A 27,857-nucleotide genomic window follows, 5' to 3' on the forward strand; every position below is an offset into this window, starting at 1 on the left:
CACAGGAAGCCTCTGTAGGGAGCAAAGTTGTGGGTGATCCTAGCCCTCTCCTTAATCTGGGGAAGAGTTCTGAGCAGCTGATCCATTCACCAGCTCCTCCTTCCACCGCAGCTGTCAGCTCCACTCTTCACAGATCCATCTTCAGTCTGCCATTATGTCTATTTATTTGAAGGCTCTAGCATAGTATACACAGAATGCAAACTGCAGAAAAACTGGAATAACTGTGAATGAAACTTTCACAATGTTTCAAGGTTCTTCTCTTGAAGATTCAGACCAGCTAAGCTGAAAAATCTGAGAAAGTACATCTACGCTGTCAGATTCAGCCGGCACGGCCCGGCACAGTGAAGCGCTGCTCAGCCGCACCTAGTCAATTTCATCGCCCAGGCGCTAGCAGAGAAAAAGGGGAAGTGAAACCGCAAACTGATTACGCCCAGGTGGTGACACTTAACTCAAAACCGCAAGCCGATACTTTGTATCAGCTTGGCTTCCCTTCGGGCGCTGCAAACAAAGGAAAGCGCAGAGGCTAGGAAGCGAAGCAATCAATGAAGGATCAATGAAGGATCGAGAACTCCCAGTTTTGTGCGCAAACAGGCAAACCCAACAAAGGCAACAACAGCACAACCCATAGACTGCAATCAGAAAGACAAAAGCACCGGACTGAATCTGCCATTTGGGCGAGGGGGGATTACTGCGGGTAATTTGTAATTAAGCAACGGGTAAAGCGCGGGAACGGGGAAGCTATAAAATACCATGTAAGCCATGCCAAGCCAACCCTGGCTTTGTCTGTACTTACTTATGTTACGCTTGAGTAAACTTCTTTGCTGAACACACGTGTCACAAGAGTTTCTCTGAGACGAACGGGGTAAACCTTACATACATCAGCTTATTCAAAACACATGTCCACTAGGTGTGTTGGAATTCATTTTTGAGGGAGCCTTTGGAATCAATCATCTGTTGCTGAAACCAAATAACTTAAGTGTGCATAAGCCACTCTTAAGCTCTTTAGGAAAAGAACAGGATAATAAACAAATGGACACTCAAACAGCAAAAACCACATTCATTTGAAAAAGAAAAAGAAAAGAGAGCTCTAGTAGAATCTTGCTCCATTCATAATCCCTAATGCACGTTTCCAGCCATGCTTAGCCAGATCCCATAATACCAAATCCCCATCTCTATGGATAAGGAACCCTATGCAACAATGTCTGCTGTTCTGGCAAAGTAGTTTTGTATCACTGGGATTTAGCCATCAGATATTTATGCCTGTATTTCCCGATCCAAGTTAGAATAGTTCTCTGAATTAAAGAAGAGCAGTAGACACCAGAGTAATATTAACATATATTAACATTGAGTAATTTGAAAGACCAATTATCCTGAACTACTCTGAAGAAAAATAAAAATATAGTGTTGAAAACAGAACAACAGTAAATTTCAACTGTGATGCAAATCAGAGACTATTCTCCAAAACAATCTCATCTCTTAGATACCACTAGCACAACAGCATATGGTTGAACTACAAATAGCTGTATAAAATAAGAGTGAGAAGAATATGAGCTTCAGGGGGGCATGTTTCCTTCACTACACATCCTAAGCATCTATCATATGAGGTTAAGTGACCTGATGGTACTGCATTTACTTCAAACAAAATGACAGTGGGATAATCATTTTCCAGTGCTAAAAAGAGATTGCTGGTAACAGGAAAAATCTGATCTTCGTTAGAGAAGACGACAATTTATGCTTATCAGAAAAGTAACACAAATGTTCTTCATTAAAAAAGGAAGAATGAAGAGAGATTATCATTTGTGCATGAAGTCTACCTGGACTTTCACTTAACTCAGGGGAAAAACCCACTATCCTACTATCTCAGTGTTAGAACATTTAATGACCCCTTAGCCAACAATTGCACACGCACACGCACACAAGACTTCTGTTGAATGTTTATTGGCCTTTGTTTTAATAATTTTAACTTGGAAATTCCATATGTTATTAATGCACCGATTTCTCTAATAATGAATCTATGCACATCACTGATTTTGTTTAAATAAGCAGTGTTTTAATGCTGACCTTTCTGCATGCAACCTGTATGATCTACACTCTGTCACTTCCATAACCCCATGGCTATATGATATAAAGCATATTCTGTACTCACCAGACATTAAAATATAGCACATTTCCTGCTATTTACTAAGAATTATGACTTATTCTTTTGCAGGCAGTCAGAACTGAAAGGACTGCCAAAACAGGGCCACTAAGAAATTAGAGAGTAATATCAACCTATTCAAAAGATCTCTAAAGTTTGCAAAAGTACAAAGACATGTTTAAAAAGCAGGAGAGCCTCTACTGCTTCCCATCCAACAAATGCCCCAGTGATGAGTATCATTTAGAAAAAAGAAACAGAACACAGGAGTTGGAAAGAATATCACACCTAAAGGGAAAGGCTAGCAAGAATACTGTCACAAGTCCCTTTTGTAGATAATAATTAATAATTAGCACTTGCACTATTGGCTGCTTAATGAAATGATTGGAAATCAAACCCATGTGCCTTAAATGCTACAATACCTAAATGGCACTTCTTCAGTCTTTTTATAATGAATGATACAATACAAGGTGTTGATGAGGAAAGGATAAAATGGGATATAGAGGTGTGACAAAATTGTCAGTGTTTTATAGGATGGTATCTAAATGCATGATGTGTATTGTCCATATTTATGTATTTTTATAATAATGGGGCTGCTCCCTAAATAGTGCAGCTATTTTGAGTTGCTTAAAGTGGGAAACATCATTTCTCCCCACCCTTTCTAGCATTAGAATATAGAGTATCTAGCCTTCATAATACTCAGATTCAATAAGATTCAGTTCCATTCTTATCAGCAATACCCATCCTCTCTACCAGATCGAGTACCACCGAGCTCTTTTGAGACCTACCATCTCTTAGGAAGAGAATTGTCATCTCAAGTGCTGAGCAAGCTCACTACTCCCAGAGCCAAATAACTTATTCATGTAAAGCACAAAACTATTCTATTTTTAAAGGCTGTTTCAATTAAGACCATGGTTTTGCAACCACTGAAACACTTAGACCATACTTAAATTTGCACTTTTCAATCATTTGCTGAAAGATCAAGACCTTGAAAATGTAGTGAAAAATTAATGATACGGAGAATAAGTTAAATGTAAACATTCTTGATGTTACCAGTCCTACCTAGCCCAACAAGACTGAAAGTTATTAATTTTCAGTCTTAAGGTATTTCTTTCTCCATTTATCTTCAATTTAAAGGCCTTGAATTCCAATTTTTGGAGTTATTAGATGGTAAATGAATTGGAGAGGCAGAGGAAGAAAATAATATTTTAAATTATGTTTTGCTAAATAGTTTTTTCCAGTGCATTAAAATATACCAAGGGCCATTCCAAAAATAATGTTTGAGTAAAAGTTCTAAACTCAATAGGAGCATCAGTCCTGAACTTTCAACCAAATGCTACAGACCAGGCTTCAAAGATATGTTACTTTCATAAGGTTGCTTAAAATATTACTCCTCCTATTTCAGTCAGGAATATCATGAGAAAGTCCACTTGCATGGGTGACAGATTCTGTACACCGAACAAGTTTGGGGTGGACAGCCCAGACCATTTCCAGCAGTTCCCTTTCCTAGTCTGCTCACACCTGCTCCTGCCTACAAAGGCAGTCAGCCACCTCATTTTTATGCTGCCTGCCAAGGAGAGAAGATCCCTCATCTGCAGCCAGCACAGAAAGTAGCATATTGGCAGAAGATTTGAGCACTTCAGCTGTCATTTCTTGTTAACTGCTTTTATTATAAGCTGTATTGTCAGCACCTTATACGTATTTAAATAAATAGTGATAACTAGACAGGTAGTCCTCACTTACTGACTGCAATTGAGCCCAGCACACCATTGCTAAGCAACGTGGTTGTTAAATGAAAAGTCACATGACTGTGCTCTACTTACATCAGTTTGTCAGTTCTAGCTGCAGTCGTTAAGTGGATCACCCACTGTAATGGTATGTGGGAATGACCTTTGGAGATGGGGGGAACAGATGCTGCCTAGGGAACGGTCAGTTAAGAGGGGGGGATAGCCCACAGCTGCATAATGATAGAGAAAGAAACTCAGAAAGGAACCTCCCTAGCTTAACAGGCTGTAATAGAAACAGTGGGAGATTTGTACTTTCAGACTTTCAAGATTCTGTTAATGCAGCCTTACAATAAAGTAGAATTAGCTCATCTGATCATGTTTCTTGTCTGGTCTACCTGGGAAGGCTGATATCAATCTTGCAAGTCTGAAAGTATCCTTCAGAAGGCTATATTCTTCAGAAGAATGTGAACTTTGACAGCACAAAAACAATGTTTACAAAGTAAAAGAGAATCAATACAAAAAAATTTTAAAAGCTTGAGAATAATAAAAGTAATGTGAATGGCATAGCTAATGTAACATCTTGTTAAAGATTCACTAATCTTTAACTGTATCTCTTTTTCTTCCACTGCAAGAGAAGCAACAGAGAACAGGCTATGCATACTTTGAAAATCATTTGAAAAAGTACTTTGGACCTAATATGGGCAGATGTCCTCCCTCCTACTTATTAAAGTAATCCAACTTTCTTCAGGCTTATTGTGTACTCTTACTTGAGAAAGACTAATGTTAGTAGCCAAGCATACTTTTAGACCAACATCTGAAGAATGGGGAAACTGTACTTCTAAAAAATTAAAACCCAACTCATAAGCCTTAGTTGAAGGAGAGAACATGGAAAATGCTGAATTACTTCATAGCTGTGATGATCCCAACAAAAGTGAAGGCATGTCTCCATAGCTTCATTTGAAATTGGCTTGGCATTTAGTATTAAATATATGTATGCCAACTTTTCCTTTCATACAAAAAACTTTCAGGACTACTGCTTTTATTTAAATAATAACACAGTGAGAATTAAAATGGAACAATGTAGCTGATGAGAGTTTCTTTCATCACTGTATATCAATCTGACCACTGGCTTTGGTGTAGGAAATAATTACACGTTCAGATTTGAGCTGTAATCTTAAGAGCACTTTCCTGCAAGTAAGCAGTGCACAACTCCATGGGCCTTTCTTCCCAGTGAACTTAAATGAGATCGTTGCAACTCTGTATTCTGTAAGAATGGATTATGGAAGGCTTTCTTTTCTTTCTTGTTTTTTAAAGCCTAATTGCCATGTGGTGGTGGCAGTGGTGGGGAATTCTGTTGGGATTGCTGGTGGGAGGGGGGAAAAATAAAAGTTCCTACACTACATATTGTGAAACCAATGAAATCACTTTAATACTAACCTTTCACTTAGTATTACAAAAAAAAATGCAGATAAAACTGTACACACTGCATATAGCATAATGAAGCTATTCAGCAGAACTCCCGATTCCAGGATTGCAGCATCTTGTGCACTCTTACAGAGTGATCCACTCTTTGCATCCAGAAAAGGGACACTTCAGGAGAACTTGTTACTCAGCTTAGCTTAGAATATTTTCTACGGACTTTTGTTCAATAAAATATTTATAGGTTACAAATATAAATATAGATAGACAGACAGACAGACAACTTTGGCATCAATTGTAATAATTCATAAATATTTTAGCAGGTTCCAGCCAAAGGAAAGTCACTATTATGCCCCATTTATTTTAATGGGAGAATGAAGCAGGTGGGTTTACACTCCCATTGAAAGTGGTGAAATTAAAACCATTTATATTTGGTGGCATTGTTCCCAAGTAGACAGTATTTCTCATGGATTGACACAAATTTGTTCACTCTCGTCATCATGGTAAGATTCCTTCTTACCTTGCAGACTCTTGCCTGACCTCAAAGATAATGCAAGCCTGCTATTTGCAAACAGAGACTCTTTGGATTGGCCAGAATGGGAGAATTAAGTCCATGGTTTTCCATTCTTGCCTTTTACTTATCAATCGCTGCCTAAAACCAACACCCTGGCTCAAGATCAGGACCCAGGCTGCCCTATTTTCAGCTCAATTTTTCTGCTATTATGGTGGATCTCAGGAATCATTTTCAGAGATTACAGATAGCATTTTAGGATACATAGCTTGAACATGGTCCTGACAACTACAATTATTCAAATTTTAAAAATATTTTTAAAAGATTAAAATGGGAATGTAACAAAAAGACAATTACATATACCTGAGAGAAAGAGAGAAAAAAATAAAACTTATAAAATTATACTGTATGTATCTAGTAAATATGCATTTATATAATCCTATTACACTGGCTATTAGAAAGGTGTCACATACTTTTTCTTTCGTGCAACATGCATTGTTAAAACTTTCTTGTTCCTACACAGGCCTCCATGGAAGTAGGGAGAGATTGTGTATCATACAGTTAATGTCCGGGTGAAAAGCGCATTTCAACACAGGCTTCTTTGATTATAATAAAATTCTGCCAGCAATAACAGAGTTAATAGTACAATTCCCCATTGTTCAGCTGAATCAATAAACTACATACAGTAACAAGATAGAAAATGTTCTGACTTCAGAAGAAAGGCTTGTGCCTACAGGGGACATATACTGGAGAAAGAAACATTATTTACAATAAAAATTTTGTTTGAACTCAGAGACCAGGACCTTAATCACAGATGTGAATCTACAAGGATTTACTTTAGTCTGCTAAGTGCTACCTCAAACCTGCCATCAAATATGGCATATTTTTCAGAATGTCAGTAGCTGCTTGCTATCTTTTCACTTTCAGAAAATAAAATAGTTTTGCTTGACATTATAATATGACACCAAAAGAAAGCAGGAGATTTTGATATTTTGTACAGGTCAGTTGCTCCCCTTGCACAGAAGCAGGAGTAATCTTAAACAAATATTATTCCATAAAATACCAAAGGCTATTCATGCCATATTCAAAGCAACCGATGCTCGCCATAAGTGACAGTGGAATATAAGAAGTTCAAGCAAGCCAATGATAAAATTGGAAGTTATACCAGCTTTCCCCAGTCTTGCCCCTTCCAGATATTTTGGACCAGGGACTCCATCATCCACACCCAGCAGAACCACAAGGTAACCACAAGGGGTAAGAAAATCATATCTAGAGGATGCCAAGAAGGGGAAGAGTTCCTTATACAAAAATTATTCTTAAATGACTGTCAGTATTGTCTATGTGAAATAAAAATGTTTGTCAAGACATTTTATCTGACATTCTGCTTCCTTATAGCTAAGAATTCAATATGGCTCCCCCTCTATCCCCCAATATATACTTCTGATCTTTTTTATACAGCAACCTCTATGGCTGCAGTTATATGGAACAGCAATCTCAAAAATTACTATGACCAGACATGTGTCCATCTTACATGTTACTTTTGTTCACTCAAAATACTTACTAGAGAGTGAATGGGACATATCAATGTGGAAAATAAAATAGTAATATATTGACTTTAATGTAAAAAATCACGACTGGTTTCTGAAAGGGAGATGTTTCCATATCTCTACCACATTAGTTAGTCTGATCTGTATTTTTGACATGAGGTGTTCAGAAATGTGTAGACCTGTGTTTCTCAACCTTGGCAACTTTAAGATGTGTGCACTTCTGCTCAGCCAACTATACCAGCCATACCTGCTAAGGCTAAGAAACACTGGTGTAGAGTATTGAAAATATAAAGATACCAAAAAGTCATCTCTGATTGTATCAATTGCAGTTCAGTAAAAAAGCATGTAAGGAGGCAATTTTATATACTGTATACTCAGCAAAATATAAACTTCAAAAATAATTCTATGGAAATAGCAGAATGACTGCACTCTAAAACAATGTAAACATGTACTTTTGAAATCCTCTGACAAGTTAAGCACAACACTTTGCTTTGATATTTCAAGCAAGTATATTTCATTCAATGCTCCCTTTTGGATTGGTTTTTGATATTTCCCATTGGTTAAGGAAATATTCATTCTAGTTCAGGAATGGATCAGTATAGACAAAAAGAGACAGTGTCATTTGTAATAAGAGTTTTCCCAAAAGCTTTCTCTTTCAAAAGCTTTGGATTGCCTATATTTCTTTTCTTTTGGGTGGGGTGGGGTGGAGGTAACAAATGCTTATCTATTAACCATATTGAGCAACTTATTTATTTATTTTTTTTAGAAAAGCAGATTAGAGCTATTGAAAATAATGAAAGACATTCTGAAGTTTATGATCTTCTCAAACAAACAAGACAAGTTTACCAAGTTTTTACTGTTTTGATGTTTGATTTTAATTGTGAGCCACCCAGAGTCACCCTTTGAGGGATATGAGCAGCATATAAATTATAAACAAACCAACAAACTTCATTCAGAACTGTCTATGGCAGCTTTTCTCAACATAATATCTTCTAGATATGTCACAATTGTGGCAGCTGTAGCACAAGCCATCTAAGGTGCACAGGCTGAGAAAGGCTGCCTTGCAGGCTCATTAAAAAATAATCAAAACATGCTGAATTCTCCTCATCCATGTGATATGATAAAATTTCAACAGTATATATACATATTTGCACACAGAGTAGTTAAAAGAATACCTCTTTTTATGCACTTTCCAATATATTTCTACATTAATATGTTTATCATATCATATGATTGTTTCTCACACAGATACTCATTTATGTACAGGTAGTCCCCGGGTTAAGAATGCCCAGTTTACAGATGACTCATAGTTAAGAACAGAGCCTATTGTGGCAAAATTCAAGTTAAGTACACAATGATTCAAGTTAAATACACAATGGTTTGAGTTCATTACACAGTACTACTTATACAGTATTATACAATAATACTGTTCTGGCTTACATACAAATTCAACTTAAGGACAGACCTTGGGAACAGAACTTGTTCTTAAACTGGGGACTACCTGTATATCTAAGATCTGCTGCAGAAGGCAAAGTTGTCTTTATCTTGCAGTTCAATTCAAGGTCCTCTGGAAGGCAAAACGTGATGAGAATTGGGTCATGGCCGGTCCAATCTCACTTTTCCCTTTGCAGATAATTTTAGACTGGGGAAAGAGGAGGAAGAATCTTCTCAGCCCTTCCACTCTGATGAAGATGATGTGCGGAACACAATTTCATAGTGACAATGATAGGATGGGATGTACCGCCACCTGATATCACCTGTCTCTCCTTAAGTAAATTTTTGTGTGAGACAAAAGTAAAGGATGCCTATGATGGAATTCTGAAATATTTATGTCAAACAGTGTGATATTTAAGCAACTTAATGTAGTTACAGTGTTCAATCTGGCATGGTGTAACTATCCATATAGTACTTGCATTAAAATACGTGTACCATATAGTAGAAGGAATCTTGATCATAAACTGTTGTAAGTCACCCGATACATAATAAAATGCCAGGTGATTAGATCTGTATTTAGATTTATTATATTTACATGTTAAACATTTAAAGAAGTTTTCCAAATAGATTAACTTTATAAAGTTCTCAGTTAAAATATATGAGAATAATTGTATGAAAGTAAGATGGTTATTGCTAAAGAAAGCAAATCAAGCTAAAAACCAAGGGTTCTGTTTAAAAAAATGTGAACTGAATCCAATATACACAACTTTTTGATTACTGATATTTATTTTTGTAACTATGTATGAACACAGATCTAGCCAACATTTCCTTGTTAAAAACAGGACAATTAAAAGAGACAAAGTTCCCAAATAAGAATATAAACATATATTTTTAGCTAAATTTATTTTGGGTCATCAATGTTCAAAGAGAATAATAAATTGTGTCCTACCTATGGTGGTAATAACAGTCCCCGCAAAGAAGAAGGAACTTCCCAAATCCCAGTGACTGACTTGATTTGGCATATTTCCTTTAGGATTGACTCCTGCATTTATTGCTGCCACAACTTGCTGAAAATTTAAAGACATTTTTCTCAGTATTTATGAAATATAAACAAGGATATTAGAACACACTATTCCGTATGCTTGTGAAAGTGATCTACTTGTCTGATTTTTTTTTAAAAAAAAGCTTAAAAAGGGGAAATCTCATAACATATTGAAACTGCTTCAGTTCCAAGAGCCTCTGATCTAAGTCTGAAATATAATTAAATAAAAATGATCAAACTGAGAGACAGTGACTGTTCACGGCTAAGGGTAGCCTTGAATTAGTCCTTCACCTTAAGCACTGTAGCACACTGGCTTTTCAATATTCTGTAAGCTTTGCAGAAAAAAAAAATACTAGTAGAATATAAAGATAGGTATATCAGTGTTCTGAATTAGCAACCATTTTAGGATTCAACTTTAGTAAGTCTTAGTCTGATTACCACCTCACGGATAAAAATTAAAATCCTGACACCAAGGGTTTCAGTGTTGAAATAGACAATAAAATCAATAAGCTCCTACACACTAAATTTTATTCATGCACTAGATTCATGAATACTCACGAATAAGATAATGCAGAGTTATATCTTGTACAAAAGTAAATAGGAAACAAAACAGTTATTGGTTTCAGAATATTCCCTCCCCTAGTCAAATTGTGCATGTTCAGAGAAAACACTGCTATCCTTACATGTGTACTCAAAAGTCCCTTAAAGGATGGGCTTTATTTCTGGGTTAAGAGTTTACAATATTGCTCCTATGGAAGGATGGGGTGGGGGAATACAGACAGCAATACCTTTTACTTTTTCATTATCATATAAGTACTGATGTTATCTGTTGATGCAAATCTTTATTTTCTGAGCAGATATTTTGCAATCTAAAAGATTTGACGTGTTATTTTAATGAATCTGTATTTGGACCTTAGTAAATGCACCTTAGTAAATGCTATTTTTTATGTTAAATCCCATAGACTAGGTATTAGCAGAACACATTTCAAGTACATGTTGAATTACAATCATGTATTCTTGTTCCTGGCAATACGAACAACTTTTATACTGTTGCAAAGAAAAATCCATGAATGTATCCATATCGTCACTTAGAGTCGAGCTCAATTTGAGACAGTCTTACCAATCCTTCATCCTAAAATGCTAGGATCATATATTGAAAATAAGACACTGTTTGGATGTAGGAACCACTCACTTCAATTAAAGCGATTAACTTCTAAGCCACAGACCATAGGTACCCAACCCTTTTTATAGCCTTGGGCAGATTTTAGAGCAGTGTTTCTCAACCTTGGCAGCTTGAAAATGTGTGGACTTCACTCATGCTGGCTGGGGAATTCTGGGAGTTGAAGTCCACACATCTACAAGCTGCCAAGCTTGAGAAACGCTGCTCTAAAATCTGCCCAACATTGCTGAAATTCAGCAGCAAATTGTCAAAACTCAAGAATGTGATTTTTTGCCTTTAAAATATACATTTAAAATTTTAAATGTTTTGCCTTTAAAAATATACACACATACATAAAATAGGTGTGTTTTGCCTCTAATAGGCTTCAATTCCCCTATGTTTTCACAGTACATCCCAAAATAATTGCGGCTTCCTGTGGGCGAGATCACGGTAGCAAGGAGACATTCGGTGAGGCTTGTGGTGTGTTTTGTGGCGTTTGGAAGGTTTTTGTGGTGTTTGGAAGGTTTTTGAGGTTTAAAAATAAAATGCATATGTTTCAGAACTGTTTAGCCGTATTTACATTGAACCTTATGGGGGAAATTTACCTCGGGGTGCAACCAAATTCAGAGGGCGGATTAGCCATATTTACATTGAACCTTATGGGGAAATTTGCCTCATGGTGAGACCAAATTCGGAGGGCGGAATGGATTAACCGTATTTACATTGAACCTTATGGGAAAATTTACCTCGATTTGAGACCAACTCGAGTTGCAACCAGAGTCACGGAATGGATTAAGTTCGTAACTAGAGGTACCACTGTATAGCATTTTAGGTTTGTGCCTGTCATTTTAAAATGAAGTTAGATTCTTGCTGTTCTTGAGGGGCCCATTTCAAAATATAATTAGGGTCTTGGGGGTGTTTTTGAGGACTCTCCTCCTTTGGAACAGCCTGTCCTCAAGAAAGAGTAGCTCTCCCATAATCACCACCTTATAGAAACATCTAAAAATTTTGCTTGAAGGACTTGGGGATGGATCAATGGGGAGTCACCAGTGCCAGAACGTTTTTTTTTCTAATTAGCATTATTTTGTGTTATTATATATTGTTATTATATTGCTTTATCATGTTTGGATATTGTACATCACTTAGTCATACTCAACTGAGGTGACAAATAAATCTGGTAAATAAATAAAATTGTTGAGTTCTTTTTGACAATCCAGCATTATATTAAAGTATAAGTACACTTAAAGTAGCAAACTAGCAATACATTCTATAGACTAGTTTCATCTAGAGGAGCATGACCTACTTCATCATGTTGGGAATGAAAAATGGATGAGAGGATACTTACTCATATGATACGGTCATATTAATCTTCCATTTTGGTTCAATATCCATTAGATTAGATTAAATCATTACAGTTTAAAGATGTGAGTGTAATTTTGAGCATGTAATTTTTCAATTACATGCTCAAAATTTCAAACTCATCTCTATGAAAAGTGTGAATTTATCAAATCCGAGGCACAGTTCAGGGCTGAAAAAATAGGCTATTCCAGATTTAGGCTCTCCAGATTTAGGATCTCAGTATGTGTCTGCTCTCTATTTATGAGCAGGTTCTTACCAGACGTAACAGAAGGGCTGATTAATATTTTTCATGCTGTCAAGATTTAATTATTTTGATTGACAGTTAAGCAGAATTTTATTTAATACAATGCACTGGGAAAGGGTTAGATGTTTTATGCATTTTCCTAATTTTATATTCTTGTTCTTTTGTATATTAGAACAAATATTTTTTAAAAAAATATTTTTTCCCTTAGTCCAACTGTTAGTCCAATCCTGTTTCTGGCATATAGTGGTATTAACCACATCATCACTTTGATTGATACATATTTGCCCAGTTTTCATAAGTGTTATACAATTAGGTCAGGGCAATTTATCAGTTGCTACATTTATATTATGGCACATTTATGACTGGCTGTTATTTTCATATGAACACGTTATAACATTAGTAATATATCATGGTCATATAATATGGAGTATTATACTGTAGGAGGCTATTGCAATGACTTAAAACTACTCAGTTCATTCTGGCATGAGACAAGGGGAAATATTTAATATATTTACATTTACCTAACATTTATATTATCTTTAGGGCCCAACTCTCCGAGGAAAGTAGCTTACATAAATAAAATATCAGTATATTGAAATGTGTGTTTTTGTTACATTTAAATAAAACTTCATCCTGAACTTTTCCCCAAATTGAAATTCCCCATATCAGCTATAAGATATATTGGGAGCAAACAACACTGGGATTCTAGAAGCTGAAAAAGTTGAAGTCTGAACATATGCTATAGATATGAAATGCTAAGAAAAACTCATTTAAAGGGAAAAGCACAGTGACTTTCTGTGCCTAGCACACCCAAGAGATTACAAGAAATTCAACAACATGGAACTTGTTCAAAAACAATCTAAGTGCTAAAATTTAAATTTTTAGGAGATAAAGTCAATGGATCACCTTGCATAAATCACAAGTATGATATATTTTAACAAAAAATATTTCCAAATATATACCACTATGAGAAACGTGGTGGGAAAAAAATATTAAGAATTGGTACCAGAATGTTCTTGGTTTTCCTTTTCCCACTCTATTCCATTCCATTTCCTTTTCTTTTTAGATTATAAACCTTAGAACAGGACGCATGCCTTTTTCTTAACAACCCACACTTGGAATTTTTATGGTTGAATTACGATTTATAAATCTGTTAACTAATTTAATAAAATCAGCAGTTATGCAAGAACACTTCCAATGAACTGCACTCTTCTTTTCCCCAAGTGGCTTTCATTTGTAGTAAATTTTCACATAGTAGAACTTTTTCACAAACAAAAAAAAAAAAGGAAAAAAATGTCATGTATTTCAGAGTTTTTGCAGCTACTGACATTTTGTTTGAAACTGGCATTTTAGAAAAATAAAATTAGAATTAACCAGATGTATGTATCTTTATGTTTATATGTATTTACTGTATTTATATTTATATACTGCCAGAATTCAAAGATCGTTTCAATAATCAGACAGGGTACATCAACTTCCAAAGTACAGGTGACCCCAACTTCCAAAGGACTTATGGAATAACTTTGTCTTAAAGGCTTTTCCAAAGAGAACCAAGATTACTTCTGAGGTGGAGTCTATTTTATAATGCCAAATCACCACTGAAAAACATATTTTCATACCCCCACCAACCTCACCTCTCATGCAGTGAGAATCTGTAGCATTCCCATTCAGAACAAGCATACTGGACAAATAATTTCTACTTGGAGAACGCAGCCCTGCAGGTAGCTAGGAGCCAATCTATTAATGGCTTTAAAAGTCAAACCTAACACTGAATTGCACCCAGAAGCCTACTGACAACCAATGCAGTGGCCACAGTAAAGACATAATTGACTGTGATGAGCCTCACCTATCAGCATGCAAGCCACTGCATTCTGCATCAGTTGCAGCTTCTGAGGCAGTCCCAAATAAATTACAGGGCAGTAGTCTATAAGGGCATGAGTTACCACTGCCATATTCTTTTCTTTTAGGTAAGGCCTAAAGGTTGCAGAGATCCTATCCATTTTTTCAAAGTCCACAAGGTGGAATGAATCCCAGAGAAGGATGCAGAACATTGTCCAGTCATCACTATAGAGACCACCTTTGATGAGTCAAGATTTTGGCACGAACATCATCACAGGGATCAGGTGACAGATGATCCTGCTCAGCCTCCCAGCAGGGAATGAATAATCTTAAACAGGGCCACTGGGATAATAAAGGTAGAGAAATAAAAATGCTTCACTTCCCTTATTGCCATGAGTTTGGCTCAAACATGAGTTCTTACCCATGCTCAGTCAAGTTCACTTTTACTCTTTCTCCACAGGTGCTTCTGGCATTGTTTCTGTTGCTTCTCCTGGAACTCCTTGGTATCTGCCAACATAAAGAGGTCGCTTGGGAGCAATTTGTAGAGCACTCTGGTCACCTTCTGTGTCCAACAAAGCCGCCTACCAGAATGCTGGTAAAATCCCCAAACATTGGAGTCCTTGGGGTTCTCTGAGCTCCACAGTTCAGCCCTGAGCTACATATATTCTCTTCTATTAGTCCCCAAACATTGTCAAGGGACCCTCCATATCCATACATTTATTTTAGAATTTCTGTATCACCCCTAAATATGCAACTGTTAATGCTAATATTCTTTGTTTGGCTGCAATTAATTTCAAAGTTATATTTTCACAAGTTGGGAAATGTTGTAGATATTGTATACAGAATAATACAAATAAAATAAATATAAGAGTGGAGCACCTCAGTAAGCATAAGGAATGTGCTGTGGCAACAAGTAAAATGTTAGTGTCCATTAAGGATGGATGGATCAGTTCCAGAACCCAGACCTGTCTCAGTTTTGCATGGGTTCATAAATCTATTCCATCCCATTACTGCATTAATCAATTATATTTTTTTCAGGGGAAGAGTTCCTGTGAAATTTTGGGTTCCTATGAGAGGAAGACTTGTAGAGAAAGTAAACAAATAATTTTGTAAAAATTATTTTATTTTTTTTAAGTTTATCCTGACATACACATCTTAACTTAAACAATGCTGTTTTGCTTATATTTTGCTACAGAATTGTACCAAAACATTCAAAGAATTGTTTATGTTGTTTAAGAATAACTGCCTTCTAGTCCACAAATTAGTCCAGGAAATAAAAAGCTACAGACTAGTCAAACTTTCCAAGCATCATTTATGTGTGTTTGGATGTTATAAAATGTTATATTTCAGGTAAGGTTGTAATAATTAAAGTCTGTAATATTTAATATTTCAGCATTACTGTAAAAAACAACAAGGGATTAGCTAAAGAGTGATATATTAATTGAATTGTGCAACAAAATAACATGTACACTCCTTTAGCAATTGAAAATGAATTAGCAATTTCATTAGCAAACCTGATACTGATGTATTTCATTTTCTCAGTGGCAACATTTCTGGTCATAAATCCCATAAATGACAATATTCTTCCTACTGAGAATGTTGCATGATAAAGCATTAGATCAATACCACTTTATAAGATAATTTGTGTTTTATTATAGGGCTCCAGTACTGCATTATCAGGCATTACAGGTCACAATCCACATGTTTTGAAGCAGCACATCAGCCTATCCAGAGATGGAAAGCATTCACGCAGCTCTGCATGTCACTTTGAATACATTACATCAAATTCTATTTTGATTGAGATTTTACAGATGTGTTTTGTCACTGGAACCTATGAAATTTGATAGACCATTAAACTATTTAATTTCTGATATATCTGACATGATCGATCACCATATTAGTGTAAAACTTCTTGGGGAACTAGCATGATGTTAAATTCCTTGTAGCCTTAAATGGTCAACTTCTTAAACTGTTCATATTTCTGTTTGATTTCAGAAGTAATATTCTGGCCTAAAGGTATCTACCACTCATTCCAGTGCTAACCACTTATATTAGTGGTAAATCATGACTCAGTTGGTGGATCCAGCAAAATTGGCTTTTTGTCACTATGCATCTTATTAGCCCTCTGTGCAAAGGAGTCTGTGCCCTTGAGACAAAAAAAAAAAAAAACAACCACCCACACTAGTAAGAAGAGAAAACATTGGCAAAACTTTCATAAACAAAAGTCGTAAATAATGTAGTCTTTCCATAAGCTGTTAACTAGCTCACTAACAACATATTTAGTCCAAAGGGAGAAAGAAGATGTCAGCATGTATTGCAAATAAGTCCCCAGTTTTGATCACTCAAAGAAACCCTTAAAAGGATAATATAAAATGTATGCAACATTTCTGTGTGTGCTTATTAAAGGGTCCCAGTAAGACACAAAGCTTCTAATGCTGCAATTGACCTTCATTGTTGCACATATGGGAATGAGTATGAAGAAAGCAAAGTCTTGGCCCTGGAGTGAACGTTGTAAAAGAATAACAGTAACTAAAGTGTCCTTTCGCTGTCTTTAGTTATTTAGAGGCTAAAGCACTGAGAGACAGAATCTGCAACAACACAGAGAAGCAGAATAGCTTTTTACAATTGAAGCACACCTTCAGAAAGATAAATCTAAGAGGATGAAACATAAAAAGTAAGAAGAATTAACAATTCCATCATTCTTCTTACGCTCCATAAAAGGAGGACTATTTCAATACAATCCTAGTTGGCATGTTTTGATGCTATCCTGAATGTGGGTGCCATTCCAATTTCTAAAATCAGTTAATTATACATTGTTTATCCTGTAGCTCTGCACTAAAGAAATGGTAGTGAACACATACAATTAACTCAAATTTAGGATAATTGTGCATAATGAAAACAGTGTTTAGGAAATAAATAAATAAACAGGGCTTGTCCATTGCAAGGAAAATATTATGTCCTTGTCACAAGGAAAGACATGCAGATTAGCCACAAGTAACAGCTGTATATTGTGTATGATAGAACTGCTGCCTGGAAGAGTTATTATTCTTAATCAGTTGTTCATTATGACTGAAGGTAGTTACTCTAATTGATGTTAACATCTGTGTACTTGTTAGCATTATCGTGAATCTAAGTTTAGGATTTGAGGTCACAAATTATGATGCTGATTTTTTTAATGGAAGTATATACAATGAAAAGTATACACATTTCTTTTATGGAGGCATCCATAACAAAAAGTCAATGTCTGCACTGACTATGTGAATCACAGAAGTCAGAAATTAGATAATCATATTATTGTATGCAGTCACTGCAGAATCAGTAATGACTGAGCGCAGATTAAGAAAAAAATTGTTGTATTCATATGTTCAGTCCTAAACCTATAGTCTGGGAGCCTCCTGAGATGTGGATGTGGAACTAGTAAAAGGAATTTCTCTCTTCCCACCTCAAATTCTTGTGGAAGAAGGATATTCTTTATGCCACCTCCATGATTGGTTGAAAGACCTCCACGTATTGCAAGTATGTCTGGGGCTGGGGGAGCATTAGGTCCAGAAATTACAAAGATTGTCATATGACAAATGTACTTTTGGCTTTTTTTCATGTCAGAGCTCCAACATCAGACCAGAGTGGCTGGAGTAGATCCTGGGTGTAATTATATGTTTTCTCCAAATTCAGACAAATTCTGAAAAAGACTATAATGCCTAAGGACACTCTCAAGCACCATGGTATTGTAGCCTACATTTATTTGTCCTCATAGAAAGCTAGCAAAAAAAGGTAAACCTAGGAAATTTGGGGGTTATGGTTTTCAGCTGTTGAATTTAGCCAGTAAAGTAAGGATCTATCACTAAAAATATATCATTCATAAGTTCATGTTCTGTGTAACTTCTATAAACTTTCTAATGATGTATATTAAATGATATAAAGAAAGTTTAGAAAGATAAGGAATGAAACAGAATTTTTAATGAAAGTGTTTAATCATTCAGAAATGACCAGAGCTATTTCATAAAGTCCTTAATGCTGCTTTAGTTATTGCACAGAGCAAAAGAAAGAAAAAACTGGTTTTTCACTGAAACAGAAATCTTAGATCTTTCATGAATATGGCTGTGTGATATAATTTTGTTTGCTATAATCATGCTTTACATTCATTGTGCTCTACAACTATGGGGCTCATTATAAAGATATTTGCAAATGTTAATAAATCTATAAATATTACCTGTGCAGTACTCTCATTCAAAGCTGGCTGTCTGGTTGAACAGAGCACTTATTCATTTTAATAAGATCTTATAGAAAATGGAACCAAATGAAATTTTCTGCTGATCACTAATGAACTGTTGCACTTTGTATAAAAGAATAGCTAAATCACTGTGGAGAAAGTATCTAGAACAGTTCACAGAAAATTATTTTCCCGCACTCTTTCACTATTTCTTGAGATATTTACCAGAGCGTAAAATAACCATTCATAAGTTTGAATATTGTCTGAAATCTTTGCTTTGTAAAAATAAATAAATAACAATCTGTATGATTATGAAATCAATAAATTTGTGTTTCAAAGAGGAAATACATTTAAAAATAAAAGAACTGCCATGGATTACATTTACTCAGTTTTTCCACGAAGGAACTTTAATTCAGATCTAGCTGCTTTGGAGTTAAAATGTTAGCCTCAATCAAGACTTTTTGCATTAATTTGAGTCAGCATGTAATAGCCACTCCCATCCTGATATTCTCCAGATGGTTTGAATTACAACTCCCATCAGTCCCACTCAGGGCATGTTTCCATAGCCCTGACAATTGTCAGGGAATTGTGGTCCAGAAATATGGACAGCAACATAGAGAGAGGCTATAGTAAAATTATATTCATTCTAATTAATAGTGTCTTATATTTCATCTTATCCTGATCTGAAATAAGAACATATACAGGAGATTTTATAGTTTGCTGGCTTTAGACTTATCTGTGGGAGTGCCAACATTGTCACAACTCAAAACTAATTAGAAACTTCTTTGTGTTATTTCTACGTTCATAAATAACTGCTGCTTTATGAGAAAAAGTTAAACCTGAAAAGCCAACTTCCCCAAAAGTCCTTTTGATAAGATATGAGCATTGTCACTGATCCAGTTCATACGATAGCTAGTTCATATTGACTGACCCACTGCTTGAACTCCACACTGCGGCAGCAGCAAAGATCTAGATCAGTCACATAACCTTCTGCCAACTAGAACACCTTGCTACAGAAGACTTCCAATATACCAGCTTTATATACATTTATAATTGTGCTTTGTCTTTTTCCTTTGTTGTTATCCAGACATTTTGGCTAAAGAATCCATTTTCTCCTAGGATATGTAAGTTTTGGTGACTGTTAAGAATAAGAGTAAAAACCTAAAAGAGGGATCAGAAAAGCCTTTTTTAGTATGATGTCTTCTATATATGCATCTTTGGCTCCCATGATTCTCTAGTTTTTCTGGAATTAGAAATTTAAAAAATCTAAAGGCAACCATACTGGGGAGGCTGGATTAAGTCTTACTCTTCATGCAGTTTCTTCTTTAATTAATTTATAAAAATTCAACTTTTCCCATTAAAGACAATCGCATTACATAAAAATGCCTATTTTATTGCCAGGTTATCTACAAGCATTCCTTTAAATTAGCCAACTCAGAATATTGGGGAAAAAATATAACCCAGGCTTGAGGCATCCCAGTTCCAAGGCAGATCAACTGGATACTTGTGGTATCTCTGTGACATGACCGACACTTCCTTTATCCCAGAATACTGGTGCCTGATAGGAGTCTCATCATACTAATTAATTACTAGCTTTCATGTCAATGGTTGTGGTGATAAAGTGCCTTGGAAAGTTGCTGTCTAAGATCTTAAGCTAAGCACATCTATTTAATCACTTTTATAACTCTTCTATTCCTAGTTGTGGGTTTCTTAATAATAATAGCTCAGCCACTTTGCAGACTCTCATCAGAGGGCTTTTCTGCACCACGGCCTTAAACTGCTGGACTTCCATGAGAAAATTATCTGGAAATAAAATATCCCTTTCTGGATTTCAGTATTTTCCTCCATTTTGGCCACAGTGATGACCTGCCATTCAATTTACCAGACAGGTCCCCTCTTAATTGTTTCATCAGGGAACTTGTAAAGAAACAACAGCTTTTTATCATTATTTTAAAAATGGCCATGAGGATAGCAACCAGTGGCTGGAGGGGAAGAGGCATTCCTGCCACAGAGCACAGTAATCAGTTGGAGTAGAGTCATTTGCCTACAATGAAATGAAGTGTAGCAGGTGAACTGGATAGCACTGTGTGAACCAGACAGGTGGACACTGCCTTCCTGGAGAGCTGGGGGCAGGTAGGGGATAACATACACTCATTCATCCATCCATCCATCCATCCATCCATCCATCCATCCATCCATCCATCCATCCATCCATCCATTTATTTTACAAGACTCTTAATTCTAATCACACCAACTCTAAACAGTGTAAATTCCCCCAACTCAGAACTTGGGAAAATAAATAGACAAGATAAATATAATGTAATCAGCAACATAATCAAAATCCAAACTCAAAAAACATAAATCACACTATAACTATATGTAAAATGGAAGTCCAACCATTCAGAACCATAGAATCGTTTATTGTGCAAAGGAATAGTCACAACAACCCTGCCCCCAAATCTTAATGGAACAATCAAAACTTTTCAGACTTTCCAAATGTCAAGAGGGAAGTACCTTTTGAACATCTGGGGATATATTATTTCAGACGAAGGGGCAATAATGAAAAGCCCTTGTAGATGACAATCTCGAGGTTTATATTAAAAATAATAATTCATTAAACTTGCATGTTGCCCAACTTTCAACAACTCTGGGTGGCTCACAACAATCAAAGAAACAATAAAATCAATAAAAGATAAAGATGGTATGCATGATGAAGTGAGGGGTCTTACTCTCCTTTGCCAAAGGGTGGAGAGCCAGGTCTTCACGGCTCTTCCAAACACAGCAGACTGAGAGCCATCCAGGTCTCAGGGGGACCTTGTTCCAGAGGGCAAGTGCTGCTACAGAGAAGGCATGCTTCCAAGGTCCCAATAGATGGCATGGTTTAATTGAAGGAACCCAGAGCATGCCAACTCTGCAGGATGAGCCATCACTCTCTAGACCAGGTGTAGCTGGTCTTCAAGGGCAGCCCCATGTACAGTGTGTTGAAATGCTCCATTTGCAAGATGACTAAGGTATGAGTGACAGTAATGCCTTCTGTTCTAGGATAGGTCACAATTGATGCATACAATGGAGCTGTTGAAAGGCCCTTTTGGCCACAACTGGCACTTGTTCCTCAAGCAGGAGCTATGAGTTCAAGATGTTTCCCAACTGTGAACAAATTCTGCTAAGGGGCATGCAATTCCATTTAGAACCAATAATAGCATCTCTTTGGAATCAGCAGGTCTTCAAGCCCGGACAGCACTTCTATGGCACCACTTGTTTGGTGTTGTACATTTCTGCCCTTGAGAAATAGTCAATGGCCTGTATTTGTGCTGGGCCAAGCAGGTAATCCAGATCAGCCCAAGACCTCAAAGACCTGTTGCCACAGCTGCATATATAAATGGCTTGACCCTTTCCCTCGCTTCACACTGAAAACTAAAAGCTGGGAAGGCAGCCTGTAGCTTTGGTAATTATCTAGCATTGAAGACCCAACAAGAAATGAAGTCCTTTGTGTTCTTTCTACATACTTCAACTTTTAATTTGACAAATGTTTATTTCCCAGTTTTTACCTTTTGCTAGAACTATGCTAGCACAGCATACTGGTAGCAGATACTTTGATAGATCCAGTCTTCTCTTCCCCATATCTAGACCATTCTCTAAACAAGAGACATTCCTGCAGTAAAAACCCCATGAAATGGCTTCCCAGGCAGGTTTTCTTATGACTCAGCACTCTGCTAAACAGGAACTTCCTATAAGAATCCTGATCAGGTCTTCCAGTATCATTACTGGTTAGTTTGAATCTCTCTCTTCAGCAGCCACCTCTAGGACCCATGCACAAGGTGAAGTTATCAAAAAAAGCCATTCTGGAATGTGGATTGATGTGGCTTTAATTTGAGAATGTCTGGACATATTTTTTGTTTAGAGAAGTAAGAAGGGAAGGGAAACCTGGATTCATCACAGATAGATGTTTCAACCAAGCTATTTTTCCCTTGATAATATATGTTACAAATAAAATTCAGCAACTTTTTCGAACTGGTATGATTGTTTCAGCTAATTATTCCCCATTTAGAAATAGCTATTTCCCATTTTGTTGAAGCATACTTCATAAATGGTGCATAAGTGCACCAGGAACAAAGAATCTTTCTGAAAAAGTTCTGAAATACTGTTTATGTGTTCAATCATACAGGGAAGCATCATCGCTGAAGCAAAACTGTTACTACTATGGATGAACAACTCAGCTCCTGTCCTCAACACAGTATATTTTCAAGCAGAATTAAGTGATTGGAAAAGATGAGAGGTTGGTAGAAATAGAGGGCAAATTTCTAAAAACAAGAAACATGTAAGTTTCGGAGATGAATCCAACAACAATGTGTGAGCATAAAACAAGTTTCCACAACAAATCTTTCTTCTTCTCTTGCCCCTGAAGCCTTTTGTATCCCACCAACCCATTTAGAGGAAACATGGTACTTTACCTTTGGCAATATCACTTTATCTTTTCGATGGAGATATCATAAGGTGAATCTAACAGAAATATCACATTGTGAATACACGTACTCTAAAAGGATTAAACCATTTTAACAGTAAAGAACATTCCTTTGACCAATGTAAACTTTGCAAGAGTATTTGAAAATGACACATATGGGACTTTTACTATAATGATTCAGCACTGTTTTCCATGTAATAGTGGTATTCTAAGTGACAGAGAAAAAGTAAAGAAAGAAAGATTATAAACATCGAAGTAAAAAGCAAGATGTTAAAACCAGTACCCCACTTTTGTCCAGAAATAATCTTTTCCCTCGTTTGCCAGGTAAATCAGTTTGCAACTGACCCAATATAAAAGAAGCACACTGGATTGCATCTGCCAATGAATAATTCAGAAAACACGAGAGTAGCATTCAATGAAAAGATTAGGTTGAATGCAAGCCTAGTATCCAAATTGGGATTAGCAATGCTTTTTACACATGACAACATAAATTATTTGTGCCAAATATCAGCACTATCACATTGTAGCTAGAACAGCAACATCAATACTGCTTCACTTAAATCTATGGGAAGAACACATTTCTGTATAGGGAATTACCTGAATTAGATCTTCAAGTTCTGTGTCATTCACACAGGCATGCTGTGACACAAACATTTGCTTCTGGATCACAATAGTTGTTCTCTGGCTGGTTTCGTGTGGTTGCTCCAGGGCTTTGAATACAGTAGCTCCAATAATTAAATACAAAACCACCACTAGAAAAATGGTTGACACCGTCTTCCATTTCATAACATTAATAGTTGTATCACTTTCCTCCCGTGAAGCAAGTACAGTGGGTTTGGTAGAAAATGACAGCCGTGGCTTGGAGTTCTGAGTGGCAGATTTGGGATCCAACAAGTCAGGTGCCGCCACTAATAAAAAGGGGTGGAGAAGAAACACAATGTTAATTTTTTAAAAGGCCTGTCAACATTTACCTAGTTATTTTTCCTGCTGGAAGAGGAGAGAGAGAAGCTGTGAATTGTTCTTCTAATTTAACTTCAGAGACTCTAGCTCTGGAAATGAATTCAACTTGTCTACCTGTTGAAGAATTTATTATGGCTCAAGGATTCCAGCAATCTGTTGTGACAAAATTACTACATTTGCTATTCCACACCCGCATATAACTTTATTACTAGATATATTATCCAGATATCACAGATATTTATACAGCTAAATCATTAGCCATAAAACTAATGATATAATATTGATTATTTAAACATGTCATTTACGATTAATATTCCATCAGATTATCACATTGTTTCCCAAATCCTGATTCTATTTTAAATATTACCAATGATACTGAATATTAATTAAAATGTATTCTCTCATATATATATATATATATATATATATATATATATACACACACACACACACACACAGTGTGTATCAGAAATGTGTTAGTAAACCATTTATCTCTATATTTTTTATTATGGAAATCTTTCAACTATTTATTAAGTGTATCACCAACTGGTATTATTTATTAAGTGAAAGCCCTTTAAGGAATGTGTGCTACAAAATTCATGCCCATATCTGGGAATTATAAATAAATAAATCATAAGTGCCAGTACCACATTTTTAGGTAATTAGGACCATAGGATGCTATTTCAGGTAAAGATCTTCCCTCCCACTCTCTTATTTGCAGCTGCCTATTGATGCACTGACACTGATATTGATATAATGCACTGAAGCATTGTCCCAGCATACCTATAATTACCAAAAACAATATGTCCAATGAAGATATATAACATTACCTATTAAGTCATTAAGATATTGGCAATATTCAGTGTACTCCTTCATTTCACTTTTCTTTCAATGACCCTGATAGTCAAAGTAAATCCTACACCTAAAAGCAGATATAAATCTCTCTCCCTCCTCTTCCATCCTTACTACTCACTCGGAAAGATGGCAAGTCTTAAAGAGCATAGCGCATCATTTTCCATATGCAAAGTATGTTCTTCAGGATGTTAATCTATAACTTTGCACCATCTTCAAATGTTGAAAGAGGCATAGGAAGACAAGTTTTGAAGTCAAAGATAACATGTAATTAGCATAGTTCACTTGAGCTTTCTCCTACACAATGAAGGGCAGAAGGTGGAAGAAGCTGCAGATGAAAAGCCTCAGATGAATATTCTTCATGACTTACTGCACAGTGGCACCAAGTAGTTAATATTTCCCAAGTCCTACAAAGCTAGGACTTGAGTGACACTATCAGATACCTAATTCCTATATTATGATGGCTCTGGGACAACTTTTGGTACAAAACAAGGATCCTGATACAATCCCATCCTTCTGAGCCCAGAAATGCAATCTTACAACCATCTCCACCTGCAGTAGATGTGATGGAAGTAATTCCACTGATTTTAGGGGAGGATTCCAGAATCATTGGTTTGAGAGCTGTAACTAAATGATGCTGCCTAGAGGCTTTCACGTAAGATCCTTTTTGACTCATGATGGTAATGTCTGGCAGCTTAACCAGGCAATCTACAAGATAATTAAACTGCAGTACTAGCAGTGAAGCCCTGTGGACTTCCTGGGTATGCAAGAATAAAGAGATGTTAAGTGGATGGTGGCTTATTTTGAGAATTGTATCATGGAAAGAAAAGCAAGGAAGGAGCAGCAACACAAAACAATCCTGTTGTTCCATTATCATTTGATACAGCAACTACCATTTTGATCTCCTCTCCCTGAGTGTGTTGTCACCCTCTTCCATCCATCTTCCCACCCCAAAATGGAGGCAATCCAGGTTTAGTGCAACAAACCCTCCTCTATTCACCTGCACCTGCTGTTCTCTTTTTAACAGTGATTTATCATAGTGATAACAATAGCGCCCCCCTCTTGCTCAGGGGCAGTGTACGCCCACACTCCCAAGGAAATCTTGGCATCCTGGGTAAGTGCTGTTCCCAAGTTGCCTTAATCCACTCCCCTTTAGGAAGCTGCATGCAGCTAAACTAACAATGGGAATGGGATGGAAGCATAAAGTGTCTTCTTACACTGCTCCAACTGGTGCTACTGCACACTCTTCCCTGTTTCCTTTAGCTCATAGGAAGCTTTTCCACCCAGCCAAGATTCAAGGTTCCCTTTTCACACACAGGCAACACGCACAGCAATGAACAAACCCTCCCAATTCTGTGGATGTTTGGAGGAAAATTAATCCTCATCCCTCTCTCTTCTTTATAAGAAGCAACCAGTTTCCTCCCTGCCTCCTCCCCAAGAGATGCTCCTGAAATCATTTGCTAAGACACCAGTGCACATCTTCCTTCTATGTCCACAAGGATAGCAGGCAACGAGTTTGGAAAAGCCCCATCTTTTTAAAAAAATTTTTAATGGCAATACCACCTTTTTTGCTTGAGCCTTCAAAACAAAAGCCTCCCTCCCTTCGTTTCCCCTTTTTTTGTCAGTCAAAGCTAGGCACCCCTTAAACAAAGATGAAGTGTAACCTAGCGCTTTTGAGCCAAGGTGTTGCATGCAGCAGGAAGAGCCCGTGCAATAGGGATGGCGAGGAGGGAAGGAGGGAGGGGGTGGGGGAGGGAGAGAAAGGCAGCGGGGAGGTGGGCATGGGCAAAACGGGTTCGCCTGCAATGGGTAGGGTAGGACCTGGGGGGGGGGGGCTTCCTTTGCCCTAGAGCGAAGATGCATCGGCAAAAGCAAAGGAGCATGCAGCATTTTTCCAGGCAGCCGGATTCTTTTTTTTTTTTTTTCCAAGCCAGCGAGACGCGCCATTGTACGAGTACTCACTTCTTATTTACAGACCCGGTGCCCTCTCCTCGCTTCACGGGCAGGCATTTTTTCAGGGCTCGGGGAGGCAGAGTTTGAGAGCAAAGAGGTGGGGGGTGGGAGGGGTAGGGAGGAAAGGGGAGGGGAGAAAAGAGGACAAGAAAGCGCGTGGGACTGGAGAGGAACCACAGAGACAGAAAGAGACAGGGAGAGGCAGAGGAGGGAAGGCTTGGATGCTGAGCTCGGATTCCACGCGCGCCCTCTCGCTGGGGTGTGTGAGCCGCCTGCGCTCGCCTAGTTGTGCGTGTGTGTGTGTAGCGCCTCGTGCGTGCGTCTCGCGCGGTGTCTGGGCACCACTCAAGGTGTGTATGTATGGAACTCCCTCAACAACACTCCTCTTCTTCCGCCTCACCCCCTCCCGGCCACCTCCGTCTCCCCGAGCTTCTTGAACGTGGCTGGCTCGCTCGCTTCTCCCGTGGGCGACTCGCGGCGGAGTTCGGCCGGCCCGCTGTCTCTCCCTGGCGCGAGGGACCTCTTTTGCCAGGCACGGCGTTTTGGTTTGTAAAACGGAAGGGGACTTCTCCCTCCGGCCCCGCCTCCCTCGGATACTCGGAACAGGTGACCGCGGGGCCGCTGGTCGTGCCTCTTCATCCACCTCGGTGCGTGACACGGCCAGCCTCACGCCCCTTATGAATACTAGGCGGGCTTCGGAGCCGACCTCAGGCAGCCTCTGCTCAGGGTGGGCTCTTCGAAGAGACCGAGAGCCGCTTGAGCCCATGGGTCCAGCTCCCGCCTGACCGTGCCTGCCATTCCCCCATTTCCCCGAATACTATCCATGATGTCGTTTGCTTCCACGTGGCTACAGATTCAGTAGCCCGTGAACCCACCTACGGAGTCAGAGAAGCGCCGGGAGCCTGAAAGGACTGTGGACTCCAAATTATATGGGCGGGAGGAGAAAGGCAAAGGGCACAGACAAATAGCCCCTATTAAAGGGTGATCCGCTGGTCCTTGACTCAC

At 37.6% G+C, this 27,857-nt stretch overlaps 1 protein-coding gene across 2 annotated transcripts in view; it reads right to left on the reverse strand.

Moving 5' to 3' along the window:
* The window catches only part of KCNK2 (potassium two pore domain channel subfamily K member 2), a 78,816-nt gene extending 51,458 nt beyond the window's left edge, over nt 1-27,358 (reverse strand). For both annotated transcript variants that reach the window (XM_088146703.1, XM_088146702.1), the window contains exons 1-3: nt 26,862-27,358; nt 23,685-23,995; nt 9,722-9,839 (exon numbers count right to left, since the gene is read on the reverse strand). In XM_088146703.1, the coding sequence (XP_088002829.1) occupies nt 9,722-9,839; nt 23,685-23,995; nt 26,862 (430 nt within the window). In that variant the 5' untranslated portion in view covers nt 26,863-27,358. The remainder of the gene's footprint in view (nt 1-9,721; nt 9,840-23,684; nt 23,996-26,861) is intronic.
* Nucleotides 27,359-27,857: the final 499 nt, after the last annotated feature.

Source organism: Python bivittatus, unplaced genomic scaffold (assembly GCF_059951505.1).
Source record: "Python bivittatus isolate LINGU-HERP-01145 unplaced genomic scaffold, Pbiv_v1 ctg000020_np1212, whole genome shotgun sequence".
NCBI lineage: Eukaryota > Metazoa > Chordata > Lepidosauria > Squamata > Pythonidae > Python > Python bivittatus.